General features: G+C 43.3%; 1 protein-coding gene across 1 annotated transcript in view; it reads right to left on the bottom strand.

The window, feature by feature from the left end:
* Window positions 1–14,205, bottom strand: part of CKAP2L (cytoskeleton associated protein 2 like) — a 31,617-nt gene that overhangs the window by 1,680 nt on the left and 15,732 nt on the right. The window contains exons 5-8 of the mRNA XM_062209834.1: window positions 11,841–12,048; window positions 5,637–5,792; window positions 3,693–3,756; window positions 883–1,072 (exon numbers count right to left, since the gene is read on the bottom strand). Coding sequence (XP_062065818.1) covers window positions 883–1,072; window positions 3,693–3,756; window positions 5,637–5,792; window positions 11,841–12,048 — 618 coding nt within the window. The remainder of the gene's footprint in view (window positions 1–882; window positions 1,073–3,692; window positions 3,757–5,636; window positions 5,793–11,840; window positions 12,049–14,205) is intronic.

Here is a 14,205-nt window from a genome sequence, read left to right as displayed (position 1 = left end):
GAAACCCATAAATGCACCTCAGTACAAAGTAGCTGGAGGATGGGACGCGCGTGGTGCTCACGCAGTGAATCCAGCTCAGGGCTCACACAACCACTCACCATCCTAGTCAAGCAAAACCAGCTCAAAAGCCGTCTGGGGACATTTGGGGATCACCTGCCTGTTTTCATCTACTCAAGAGCTGTCTAGAGTGGGGAAATGAGACGTCTGAGAGGAGGAGAGGAGGTGAGGGCTGGAAGAAGCCTAGCTCGCTGTCCAGGGAACTCCAGCACAGAACTGTTGTCCGGGTGCTCTTCTGTTGCCAATTCTCCTTCCAGGATATCGGCAGAGAAGAGTGATGCTGCATTCACATTTTAGAAAAGAACACTGACACCTTGACGTAGCTCTGGAAAAGACTAGGGGTTCTGCCTCAAACTTGCTCTTGTTAACAAAACAAAACTCTTGTGATATTCTGAGCAGTCCCCGTTCTGAGAGGGCTATTCATTGTCCCTTCTCTCCCACACCTCCAGAGGGGAACTCTGTGGAGACTGGCAGAGCAGGTGGACAGGATCTACAAGAGCAGGGCGAGTGGGAGGGGAGAGGTAGGACCCGTTCCCGGGGAGGAGAGTGGAGCCCTTTCTCCCTTCCTCTCGACTCCAGCAGTGGCTTCCTCCCTGCAGGCCAGGCCTCATCAGTGGAGCTGTGAGGGGACGGTGTATATACGGAGCAAAGACACGGACTGCCCCATCAGTGATCTAACCTCCCCGGCTCTCAGCTCCTGCCTGAATGCCTGAGACCTTACCTGAAGCAGAAGTATCTACGAATTTACTTGGACTTGTGGGGAAGAAACTGAGAACCCGACTAGAATCAGGTCTGAACACATAGCCTGCTTTAGACTTTGCTTACCCAGGAATTGAGGCGATCTGTAATTTGATACCAGGATAAGTATCCTGTTCTGCCTTGCTGATGCTGGGTGTCGCTGTAACCTGCTCCTTCTCTTTCGGAGAAAGACAAAACTGTCCAGGTTCCATCTTGGTGGCCAGCTCTTCCACCGAGGTTGTATTAGTTGCAGTGACTAAAGGGTCAGAAGTAACTCCTGTGCAAGGTCAGGGAGGAAAGTAAGATTTAACAATTTAATACTCAAGCTAAAAATCAGCAAAATGGAAGGTAAACATATAATGATTTCTCAGTGATCCTCATGGACTCCATATACTAAACAGTGTTGATCTGAAGTGGGACTTATATCTTGCTCTTCTTGCTAAGCCTGTGGCAAAGCCCTGTGGCATCAGGCCACCCCCCCAACCAGCCCTTTGGACAGTCTTGGGCCTCCTTGCCATTTGCAGATGGCTTCTTGCTACCTTTTTCACACTCTGAACACACTCCCAGTCTTTTACTCTCAGGAGAGCGCTATTAGGAGCCAGTCACTGTCCTACTCCAACACCACACTGTGGATCAGTTTTTTTTTTTTTAAGATTTTATTTATTTATTTGAGAGGTAGAGTTACAGACAGTGAGAGGAAAGACAGAGAGAAAGGTCTTCCTTCTGTTGGTTCACTCCCCAAATGGCTGCAACGGCCTGAGCTGCGCCAATCCAAAGCCAGGAGCCACTTCCCCGTCTCCCATGTGGGTGCAGGGGCCCCAGGACTTGGGCCATCTTCTACTGCTTTCCCAGGCCACAACAGAGAGCTGGATTGGAAGAGGAGCAGCCGGGTCTCGAACTGGTGCCCATATGGGATGCCAGCGCTGCAGGTGGAGGATTAACCTACTGCACCACGGCAACGGCCCCCAGATCAATTTTCTTGACTCATTAATTTTCCCAGTGTCCTGACGCCCTCCTACCAGGGTTAACCACATGGCCATTCCCTTCAACGTGAAAACATCTTGCATCCACACAATTTTCATGTTAGACCAGCTACGGCTGTCAGAACGAAAAGGAGGAAGGTAGACAACAGGCAGACACTGACTGAGCCTAGGGTCTGACACTCTAAGAGAGGTCAGGAGGGCCAACAAATGGCAAAGGCATGGATTCTGTTTTCTTCCATCCTTTTGAAGAACATTGCCAATATTATAACCAGATATCTGGAATGGAGTATTGCCTCCAGTAAGAGTCTACCAGTGAGTATTCCTACTACGAATTTATTCCCTCAAGTAGTGGATTATTTAGCTGTAATTCTATGAGACTTGAGTGTTCACCAGTTAAAATTATTCTTTTTTTTTTTTTTAACATGTATTTATTTATTTGAGAGGTAGAGTTCGAGAGAGAAAGAGAAAGAGAGAGGTCTTCCATCTGCTGGCTCACTCCCCAAATGGCCACAACAGTTGGAGCTGGGCTGATCTGAAGCCAGGAGCTTCCTCTTGATCTCCCATGTAGGTGCACAAGCCCAAGCCCACCACTGCTTTCCCAGGCAATTAGCAGAGAGCTGGATTGAAGAGGAAGAGCTGGAACACAAATCGGAACTGCAGGTGGAGGCTTAGACTACTACGCCACAGTGCTGGCCCCTAAACCTGTTCTTTTTTTAATTATTAGATTATTTGTATTTATTAACAAACAACAACTGTAAACACTTATGGGGTACAATGTAATATTTTGATACATATATACATTTTAATGACCAAATTAGGAAAGTTAGCATCCACCGCTTCATATATTCAAGATTTCTTTGTAGTGTGAACATTCAGAAGTTTTTCTTCCAGCTATTTAGAAAAATACAATATGCTATTGTTAACTACTGTTCCCCACTGGGCAACAGAACACCAAAAGGATATTTTTACAATAAGAAAAAAAGTACTTTTTAATTCAATAAAAATAAATCTTTCTGAGGTTTAATTTATATATTTTGAGAAACTTAACTTCAAAGAAGAACCCAAGAATGGTATGTCTTTTGTGAGCACTTAGACATTACTATAGCTTATGAGACATAAAAAATATTCTCCACGTAATACATTATAATGAGGTAAATCTTTGTGAACAAGTTTTACTATTGACTCTCATAATCCAACTCTTTGAGGACAGAGGTTCTGCATGGGTAGTGCACAGTGACTCCTGTTGTTAATTTACAATTAACACTCTTATATATGATGTCAGTGATCACCTGAGGCTCTTGACATGAGCTGTCTAGGCTCTGGAAGCCTTTTGAATACACAAACTCCTTCTGTACTTAGACAAGGCCATAAGCAAAGTGGAAGTTCTCTCCTCCCTTCAGAGAAAAGTACATCCTTCTTTGATGACCACTTCTTTCCACTGGGGTCTCACTCACAGAGGTCCTTCATGTAGGATACTTTTTGCCTCAGTGTAAACCTATTCTTAAAGGAAAAGATTTGTCACCTTCTAAGACAAAAGGAGAACCCACTTTCTTTTCTAAAATGTTGGTGGGTTTGTTATAAATAAACATGTAACTTAAATCAAGGCATTTGTTCCTTTTAGCCTCCGTCTCTTAAGAGCCATTTGTCTTTTCCTGTCTAGGACTTTAGTGAATCAGGATGCTGTAGCCTGGGCCACTCTGGTGGAGAGCACCTTTCTTCAGCGATGAGCAGCATATCTACTTTCAGTAACAGCAGTCAACCCGCTAAGGTGAAGGCTGCAAGGGCTAGGCTATGAGAGTCAAGATACGAGACACATTTCAGGGGACTTAAAATTCTCCTTCTTGCTCTATGTGTTCCTGGAAGATTTTTGCTTAGATAGCTGGGGGAATGAATTTAAATACAAAAGCAACATACCTTCTGTAGTTCTTTTTGAGTCTTGCAAAATATTAAGAACAACTTCTCGCAGCTCTTGTATTGGCTGGAAGAAAATATATGAAAGAACATTCATGGAAACTATAAATGTTTATAACACCAGTGTTTTGTTTTTTAATCTCTTTCTAGGTATAAATAACACTAAAAAAGTTTCAGTTTTGTAGTGTCATGAGAAAAATGAAGGAACATTCTTGACTTTAATGAAGAGATGTGCTTAAAATCGCCTAAGATGAAATTTGTCTCAATCAGATCCTATTTTCCTATTGACTTGTGCGAAATCATTGATAATGTGTTTTCACATAAAGATTCTTGCCCAAAGATATAACGCTAGGCATATAGAAAACACAGCACAAATTGTTACTATTATCTTAATCTTTTTCTAAAAAGTTTTTTTTTTTTTTTTTTATATTTGAAAGTCAAAGTTATAGAGAGGAGGCAGAGACTCTTCCATCTACTGGCTCATTCCCCAAATGGGTGCAACAGCCAGGGCTTGGCCAGGCTGGAGCCAGGAGCCTGGAGCTTCTTCCTGGTGTACCATGTGGATGCAGGGGCCCAAGCACTTGGGCCAACTTCCACGGCTTTTCCAGGTACATTAGCAAGGGGCTGGATTGGAAGTGGAGAGCTGGGACTCAAACCAGCGCCCATATGGGATGCCAGCGTTGCAGAAGGAGGCTTAACCTGCTACACCACAATGTCAGTCCCTAATCTTTGTTTTAATCATAAAAGCCTCATTATGAAAAACAGAACAAGTTAACCTGAACAAGGGAAATTACCCATTTTTCTGTCAGTCAAATATAATCCTTGTTAGCATTTTGGGCAATTTACCCCAGCCTTTCTTCATTTATTTGGTAATATAACATAAAAAAAAAGGTCTTTAGAGAAAAGTGTTTTATGATAAAATTATCTGAAGTAGCCTTCATTTTTCAAAGTAAAAAAACCATGCCATGACGTAGAACATCACAAAGGGAACTGTACTTTTCCATGGGAGGGGAGGAAGGAAGAGGCCTTACTGAAGGAAACTTGTCAAACAACTTGACTGCTTAAACAGTGTGTGTGTGTAACCCTGAGTGTGAGTACAGAAACAGGTCCTGGAAAATATGGAGTAGGACATGGGAAATGACACTGAAGTAAAAAGAATGTAAAACTATTTGATGCAATCTGTGTAAAACAATCAAGTGTTTTTTTCCTAGGTTTTAGAGTTAAATGCTATTTCACGCAGTGGCTCTGAGTGACTGATTTATGGACATTGATGTGTTGTTTAACATACATTTGAGTTGGTAAGGTTCTTACTAAGTATTGGAAATTGATGTAATAACTTTGCATGCTATTATTTTCCATGACTGCATTTTTCTATAATTAGTGTTGAGACAGTCACTTGATTTGAAGATTGGTTATACTGGTTTACATGTAACATGGCTTTCTATGAAATACATAATTAAAATGTTCAGAAAAGCATATGTCATTGTGGCATAGCAGGTTAAGCTGCCGTCTGTGATGTTGGCATCCCACACGGGTGTAGTTCAAGTCCCAGGTGCTCCACTTCCAATCCATCTCCCTGCTAATGTAATGTGCCTGGGAAAGCAGCAGCAGATGGCCCAGGTTCCTGGGCACCTGCACCTATATGGGAGACCTGGACAAAGATTTTGGCTCCTGGCTTCGGGCTGGCCTACCTCCCATTGTTGTGGCCATTTGGGGAGTGAACCAGTGGATGGAAGATCTTTCTCTGTTTATCTCTCTGTAACTCTGCCTTTCAAATAAAATAAATCTTTTTAAAAAAAGTTCAGAGAGACATATTCTCTGTATAACTTTATGAAGTGAATTAGAAATTGATATTATATAACCATCACATTTACAAACAGAGAACCCATACTAAAGAGAATTTTTATTGAAGAGAATTTTAAGTCATTCATTCAAAACAATACTCACCGTTGCCCCATTTTTAATGGCCTCTTCATACAGCCCAATAACATCAAAGGTGCCTTTACTTGCCAACAACTTTGCTTTGCAGATCCAGAATTTAGCAAATTTTTCAGCCTCAGGAATGCTGGACAGTATGGCAAGTATTTCATCAGAAAGTGTACCCTGGAGAAAAGGAAATACTCAATGGTAAACGTTATCATTTTATTTTTACTGTTCCATCTCTTAATATGTCCCACTGCAGATTAGCAGAAATCAGTTTGATCACTATTTTTGAACTTCAAAAAAATTCCAATTTTACCAAAGCATAATGTACATAAAATAAATAAAATGTGCCATTATTTTAGCAATCAATGAGTTTTGCCACTGAGCTTTAAAGTTTAAGTGTTGGGGCCAGCATTGTGGCGTAGTGGGTAAAGTCACTGCCTGTAGTGCTGGCATCCCATATGGGTGCTGGTTTGAGTCCCAGCTGCTCCACTTCTGATCCAGCTCTCTGCTGTGGCCTGGGAAAGCAGTAGAAGATGGCCTGATTCCTTGGGCCCCTGCACCCATGTGGCAGACCTAGAAGAAGCTCCTGGTCCTGGCTTCAGATTGGCCCAGCTCTGGCCGTTGCGGCCATCTGGGGAGTGAATCAGCAGTTCAAGACTCACTTTCTCTCTGCCTCTGTCTCTCTGTCTCTCTCTAATTCTGCCTTTCAAGTAAATAAATAAATCTTTAAAAAAAGGAAAACAACAAAAAAATACATGAGACAAGACAGAAAAACATAGCTGAAGGTGAAGAGCAGGTTTTATATTCTTCTGTGGTGCTAAAATAAATATGACACCAACCTTAGGACAACCAATATTTCATACATATTTATATCACAAACATTACACATTTACAATAACTGAACACTGAGTAGTGGCCAGAACTTCCATATGACTTCTAACAGTAGATTTCTAGTAGTAGAAAGGTTGGGGTGCATGTGTGTGTATTGGGGATTCCTGCAGGTGTATGTAGGAAAGAGGAGGTTTGAAATAGTTTCACTGGTTTGTCCCCTTCTGGTTTGTATCCAGAGCAGGGTCAGGGCATGGACCAGGAAGAAGGGACCAGATGGGTGCCAGTTTGAGACCCAGCTGGCTCCTCTTCCGATCCAGCTCTCTGCTATGGCCTGGGAAAGCAGCAGAAGATGGCCCAAGTTCTTGGGCCCCTGCACCCACGTGGGAGACCTGGAAAAAGCTCCTGGCTTTGGATTGGCGCAGCTCCAACTGGGGAGTGAACCATTGGATGGAAGACCTCTCTCTCTCTGCCTCTCCTCTCTCTGTGTAACTCTGACTTTCAAATAGATAAATAAATCTTAAAAAAACAAACAAACAAACAAAAACCAAGTACTGGCACTCTTAACCTCCTGCTCCTCTAGAGATGGGAAGACACAAAGTTTAGTTCGCAGTTGAGAATCATCAATGTTTGAGAAAACTGACACTACATCAAAGAGGTATAAAGTAAACAAGAATTAACACCACAGAAATGTTAAGAGTACCAAAGTCAGTATCTTCAGAGTGATAGAGAGTATTGCTATCATAAAACAAGAACAGGTAGTTACAAAAAAGAACCAAAAGAAGGGCAGGGCAGGGATGCTATCGAAGAATAAATCAATGTGGGATTCTCCCAGAATGCAGTGCAATAGAACCAAGAAATGAAGTGCATGAAAGAGATATTTAGATTTCTAGAGGACATATCTATTGCTCAGTAATTCCAAATTCCATCAAAGAGAATTTCTAGAAAGAAAAATAGTACAAAGCTGAATACATATTCAAAGCAGTTGCAGAAGACAAATTTTAAGAACTGAACAAAGACACAATTGTTCTGGCCGGCGCCGCGGCTCACTAGGCTAATCCTCCGCCTTGCGGCGCCGGCACACCGGGTTCTAGTCCCGGTCGGGGCACCGATCCTGTCCCGGTTGCCCCTCTTCCAGGCCAGCTCTCTGCTGTGGCTAGGGAGTGCAGTGGAGGATGGCCCAAGTCCTTGGGCCCTGCACCCCATGGGAGACCAGGAGAAGCACCTGGCTCCTGCCATCGGAACAGCGCGGTGCGCCGGCCGCAGCGCGCTACCGCGGCGGCCATTGGAGGGTGAACCAACGGCAAAAGGAAGACCTTTCTCTCTGTCTCTCTCTCTCACTATCCACTCTGCCTGTCAAAAAAAAAAAAAAAAAAAAAAAAAAAAAAAGACACAATTGTTCTGACTGAAAGGCTCTCAAAAAATCAGGATAAATTGACATTAGGACTATATTTAAGAAGCCAAAGATGACAAAGAAACCTCAAAAACTTCCAGAGAAGTTAAAAAATTATTACCTATAAAGGAATGAGAATAAGATTATCAAGAGAGTTTAATAAATCATAGAAAATGAAGCTCTAACTTCAATTTTTTTCAGGGAAAACAATTTGAAATTAGAAATTTTTCTCAGCCAAACTACGATTCCAGCATGGGAGCAAAATAATGACCTTTACATAGGCACAAGCACTCAGAATGTCAACTACTCAAAACCTTGAAGTTACTGATGAGTACACTTTAGAATCCAGATAGAAGACTTGACACAAAAGTAACAGAGAGAAGACTGCGACATAAGGCTTGGGAACTACACCTGTGTGTGGACTGACACCTATCAATTTTATTTTCTGATTTAAATTTATTATTTTCTTTGTGAAACAAAGAAGACTATCAAACACAGTTGAAGGCAAATAAACTAAAAAGAATTCATATAAACAGAATTACAAAATAAAATCGCAGGTATAAATTTATTTTTTTAAAATTTATTTATTTTTTGACAGGCAGAATTAGACAGTGAGAGAGAGAGAGAGACAGAGAGAAAGGTCTTCCTTCCGTTGGTTCACTCCCCAAGTGGTCACTACGGCCGGTGCGCTGTGCCGATCCGAAGCCAGGAGCCAGGTGTTTCCTCCTAGTCTCCCATGAGGGTGCAGGGAACAAGCACTTGGGCCATCCTCCACTGCCTTCCGGGCCCCAGCAGAGTGCTGGACTGGAAGATGAGCAACTGGGACAGAATCCGGCGCCCCAACCAGGACTAGAACCTGGGGTGCCAGCGCTGCCGGCAGAGGATGAGCCTAGTGAGCTGCGACACCAGCCAACACGTATAAATTTAAACTTGGGTAATCACAATAAATGTGTATAGGCTCAATTTGCATTGTAAAAGCAGAGTTTCATATTTAGTTAAAGAAATTCAATGATATACATTCATAAGAGACATTTTTGAAATCAATCCAGGAAGATTTAAAGATAAAGAGATAGACACATGGAAGACCCAGATGAAGCTCTTGGCACCTGGCTCCTGGCTCCGGCCTGGCACAGCCCTGGCTATTGTGGTCATTTAGGGAGTGAACCAGCTGTCGGAAGATCTCTGTCAAATCTGGGTTTCAAATCAATTAATCAAAAAAAAAAAAAGGGGGGGGGGAGGATGAATGAACGTCTATTGGACAAATCCTAACAACAAAAAAGCAGGATGGCAGCACTAACAGTAGACAAAGAAAAATCAAAGCAAGTCATGAATCTCTAAGTACCCAAAAATACAGGCTTGAAAAATGGAAGAAAGAGTTGACAGAGCAGGTATACAGCAGTGGATTTGCTGCTTTGGATCCAGCTTCCTGTTAATGTGCCTGGGAAGGCAGTGGAAGATGGTCTTAGTGGCCACTTACTTGGGAGAACAAGGAGTTCTTGGCTCCTGGCTTTGGCCCAGTCCCAGCTGTTGTGGCCATTTGGGAAGTCAACTAGTAGATGGAAGATCTCTCTGTCTCTCCCTTTTATTACCCTTCCTTCCTTCTTTTTTTTTTTTTTTAAGATTTTATTTATTTTTTTGAGAATTAGTGTTACAGAGAGATGGACAGACAGAGAAGTTTTCCATCTGTTAAATGGCCACAATGGCTTAAGCTCGGCCAACCCGAAGCTAGGAGCCAGGAGTTTCTTCCAGGTCTCCAATGTGGGTGCAGGAGCCCAAGCATTTGGGCCATCTTCTCCTGTTTTCCCAGGCTATAGCAGAGAGCTGGATCAGAAGAGCAGCAGCCAGGACACAAACTGGTGCCCATATGGGATGCTGGTGCCACAGCCTACTATGCCATAGCGCTGGCCCCTGTTACTCTGTCTTTCAAATACATACATACATATACACATACATAAATGTTTTTAAAAAGTAAAAGCTGACAGAAATACAAAGAGAAATTGTCAATGACTAACTACAGTGCCAGAGAAATTCTGGCATTCTTTCTTTTATTTATTTATTTATTTTTTATTTTTTGACAGGCAGAGTGGACAGTGAGAGAGACAGAGAGAAAAGTCTTCCTTTGCCGTTGGTTCACCCTCCAATAGCCGCCGCGGCTGGCACGCTGCGGCCGGCGCACCGAGCTGATCTGAAGCCAGGAGCCAGGTGTTTATCCTGGTCTCCCACGGGGTGCAGGGCCCAAGCACTTGGGCCATCCTCCACTGTACTCCCTGGCCACAGCAGAGAGCTGGCCTGGAAGAGGGGCAACCGGGACAGAATCTGGCGCCCTGACCGGGACTAGAACCCGGAGTGCCGGCGCCGCAAGGCGGAGGATTAGCCTAGTGAGCCGCGGCGCCGACCTGGCATTATTTCTTAAGAAAGTAACAGATCAATAAACAAAAAGAACATATTCTTTTCAAACATTTTTGGAACATTTATGAAGAATAATCAGACATTAAAATCACAAAGAAAATTTTAAAAATTCCATCAAACAGAATACATATAGGACAAACTCACTAACCACAATGCAATGTAAGTAGAAATTAACATAAAGGTAGTAAGAGAAAAATTCTAGAAATATGGAAATTAAAAGATACTCTTCTAAGATAACTTTTGGGTTAAAGAAGAGTTCAAGATGGAAATCTTAAAACTATTTGCACATGCAGATTATTAAGCTATTGTCTCTGCTCCAAACCCACTTTCCTCCCTGTGCTGTGTGAGCTGGGGCTGGGATTCTGTACCACTTTCTGCTTCATAGCTGCCCGCTGGCCTGTCAGCATGGGGCACCAGAGGGGGAATGCGGATGGAGGTCTTCCTATTTGCTCTCGCCCCAGCAATGGCCATCTCTCACCAGCGGCAGCAGCAGCTGGGACTGCCTCCACCTTTCTTCTCCCCTTCACAGATCCTCCCTCACTGTGCTCCTTCAGAGGCAGCCTTTTCCCAAAGCCAGAGTCCCAGCTCCGCAGGGGCCCTCTTCTGCTCCCATGGTACCAACATCTGCAGGGTAGGATGCCCTCCTAAGAGTCGCAGCTCCTTAGGGTTTTCTCTCCCGATGTGATATTGTGAAATTTATAAACTTGGCCCTCAGTTTTCCTGGCATACAACCCTTAAGATTCTTGGAATGTCCAAAGTAATAAATATCTTTTTGTATGTGAGTTAGCTAAGGCTGGGTGCCAGCCAGTCTCTGTGTAGCTTCAGGATGAAAGTTGATAATAAGAAAGATCAAGGCAGGATTAGAGGGCTGGGACCCTCAGTTCTACCACCCCCAAACACTGGGGAAGGCTGGGCTGACAGCTGAATTGATCAGTCAATGGCCAATGATTTAACATAGAAATGCCTATGTTATGAGGCCTCCATAAAGACCCAAAAGGACAGGGCTGGAAGAGCTTCCAGGTAGCAGAGCGTGGAAAGTTTTCTGGAGAGGGCATGAAACTGAGTCCCTTCCCACATGCCTTGCCCTGTGCCTCTTTTTATCTCTATCCTTTATTATAAACTGGTGAATCTAAGTCAGTGTTTCCTTGAGCTCCCTGAACTGCTTTAGCAAATTAGTTGAGCCAGAGAGGAGGTCGTGGGAACCCTGATCAATAGCCAGTCAGTCAGAGGTACAGGTCAAACCACCTGGGGCTTGCAGCCCTTGCTGAAGAGGGTAAAGTTCCTTTTGGATCCCTCTGGAGCCAGACTGCTTGGGTAGTTTATCAACTTTTCTGGAGCTGTTTCATTTTTAAGGTGGGCAAAGTAACAGTTGTGATAATGACATAAGTCAAGGGTTTCTAAAAGTACCTGCATACAAGAGCCACATTCCAGTGCATGTCATTATTATTATTGCTATTAATATTTCAGGTCTATATTAGAAAGTGGGTAAATTGTGCCTAGATGTAGGCTTTGCCCTCTACACTATATTTAAGAAAAATGTTTAAAAACCTCAAGACTCTGGGTCAAAGCTCTGGGAACTGGCTTCTCTCACTTACCTCTTCAACGAGCTGCAGACATTCTGTCAGAGTTTTGTTGATTTTATTGGACAGCTCAAATTGAGCTTTCTTTTCTTCCTCTTCTCTTTCAATGCTCTTCCAGAAAGAAATATTCATTTCCTCTATTATTTTTCTTTTTGTTTTAAGTTCCATAGGAGGTCGCTTATAGATCTTCCCCTTAGATTTCTGCCATTCTTCCAGTTGTTTCCTGTTATGCAATACAGGGGAGGAGGTGTGGTTTCATTTTTTTTTTTTTTTGGTTAACATGGTCAAGTTTCTAAAATATATGATGTGCACAGACTGAGAATGACTAATACCTTCAACATTCAAAGTCAGGAGGATGGAATAAAACACAACTTACAAATGTATAATGGCAGTGATTACCAGGATTGTAGGTGGTCAGAGCTTCAGTCTTCAGATATCTTGACTGGGTGATTATTCTTCATTATTTTTCTCTAAAAGCTTTTATTTCACTAAATACTACCTCTAACACTTGCTTTCCTAAGAAAAATCCTCTGTTTCCAAAGTCACTAAGTCAGCATTCCATTTCTCCCATCAAAGCCTTCTGTCACTCCATCCAGACACAGCAAACCTGCATTTTGCCCTCAGTAGGGTCTTGGTGCTCAAAGTGACCCACTTCCCTCAATTTCATAGCCCTCTCGAGCCCACAAGATCCCCTTTCTTTCATAAACTAGGTCAATAATTTCAGGGTTCTTTTCTGAAGTGCCTGGTCTCTGATGGTGCCAAACCCCAAACTTCCTCCTCCACTATCACATTTTGTACTCACTCCTGATTCTCTGCTTCCGCTTGAATCAAATTCACTCTGTGCAGTAGAGCTGCTCTATTATTTAAACCAGATTGTGTCATTGTCAAGGACTTCCCATGGCTCTTGGAATAAAATTCAAAATGTTTCCCATGGCTGAAAGTTGCCATGTAATTTGGCTCCTGCTGGCCTTGTCCATCTCCTGTCATGCCACTGTCTCCTCACTCTCCACCTGCCAGGAGCTCAGGCATCCTGTTTCTTGCCAAGTTTGTTCTTGCCTCAAGCTCTTGCAGTCTAAGTCCTCTGCTCAAATCCTACCTCCCTGAACAGTAATCATCCATCTGATTTAATCATTGTGTTGATTTTTGTCTCCTCCACCAGAATGCAAGCTGCGTGAAGGCAGAAACCTTGGCTGTCCGGTGCCTCACCTTCGCTCTAACCACATACTTAATGATAAAAATTGAGATACCTGACATGTATTTCCTCCACATTTCTGCCTTTCTATCTCCTAAGCATTTCTTCTAGTCAAGAACAGATTTTCCTTTTCTATTTATTTATTTATTTATTTATTTATTTATTTTTATTTTTTGACAGGCAGAGTGAACAGTGAGAGAGAGAGAGGTCTTCCTTTTTCCATTGGTTCACCCCACAATGGCCGCTGCGGCCGGTGCACTGTGACCGGTGCACCATGCTGATCCGAAGCCAGGAGCCAGGTGCTTCTCCTGGTCACCCTTGTGGGTGCAGGGCCCAAACACTTGGGCCATCCTCCACTGCACTCCCAGGCCACAGCAGAGAGCTGGCCTGGAAGAGGGGCAACCGGGACAGAATCCGGCACCCCGACCGGGACTAGAACCTGGGGTGCTGGTGCCGCAGGTGGAGGATTAGCCTAGTGAGCCACGGTGCCGGCCTAGATTTTCCTTTTCTAAAGCCAGCTTACTCCTAAGGCCTCAATGCCATGACTTTATATTAATTCTTTTTACATATACCCCAAACAGTAAGCCCCACAGGGGTAGAGACTGTGTGCTCACCACTGTACTTCCTAATGGACAACACATTGCAAGTTCTGAGGGAACACTCAGGGAATGAGTGAATGAACCTATCCCTTCCCACAGACTATCCCTTTTGTAAACAAACATGTTCAACATGTGACACACTGACTTATGACCAGTCCTCTGTGGTCTCACCAAACCGTGAGCCCTGAGCAGGGCCTGGCTTCCTCCCTCACCAGCTTAGGGTCTTAGGGTCTTGCACGCACTTTTCTTTCTACTCAGAAGGCTTGTCTTCCTTCTTGTCACCAACCTTAGGTCTTAGTTCAGGTGTCACCATTCAAAGTATCTTCCCTGATCTTTCTACATAAAGAAACCACCACAGCTTATGTTCTTGATCACGTCACTCTGAATTATTTTCTATCTCTTCAGGAGAGCAAAGTGCTCATCACTGGTGGTTAGGGCTTTGTCCTGCTACATCCCTTAGGTCCCACATGCTCTTTTCAACCTTACCAGGGTTCTTCTTATTTTCTATTCCAACCAGGTATACATGACTTTTTCTCCTAGAGATGCCTCTATATTATGAAACTATACCTGGTCCCATGCAGAAAGTGTA

Source organism: Lepus europaeus, chromosome 13 (assembly GCF_033115175.1).
Source record: "Lepus europaeus isolate LE1 chromosome 13, mLepTim1.pri, whole genome shotgun sequence".
NCBI classification, from domain to species: domain Eukaryota; kingdom Metazoa; phylum Chordata; class Mammalia; order Lagomorpha; family Leporidae; genus Lepus; species Lepus europaeus.
Note: the sequence above shows the minus strand (reverse complement) of the source record. Positions and strands in the feature narration are given on the sequence as shown.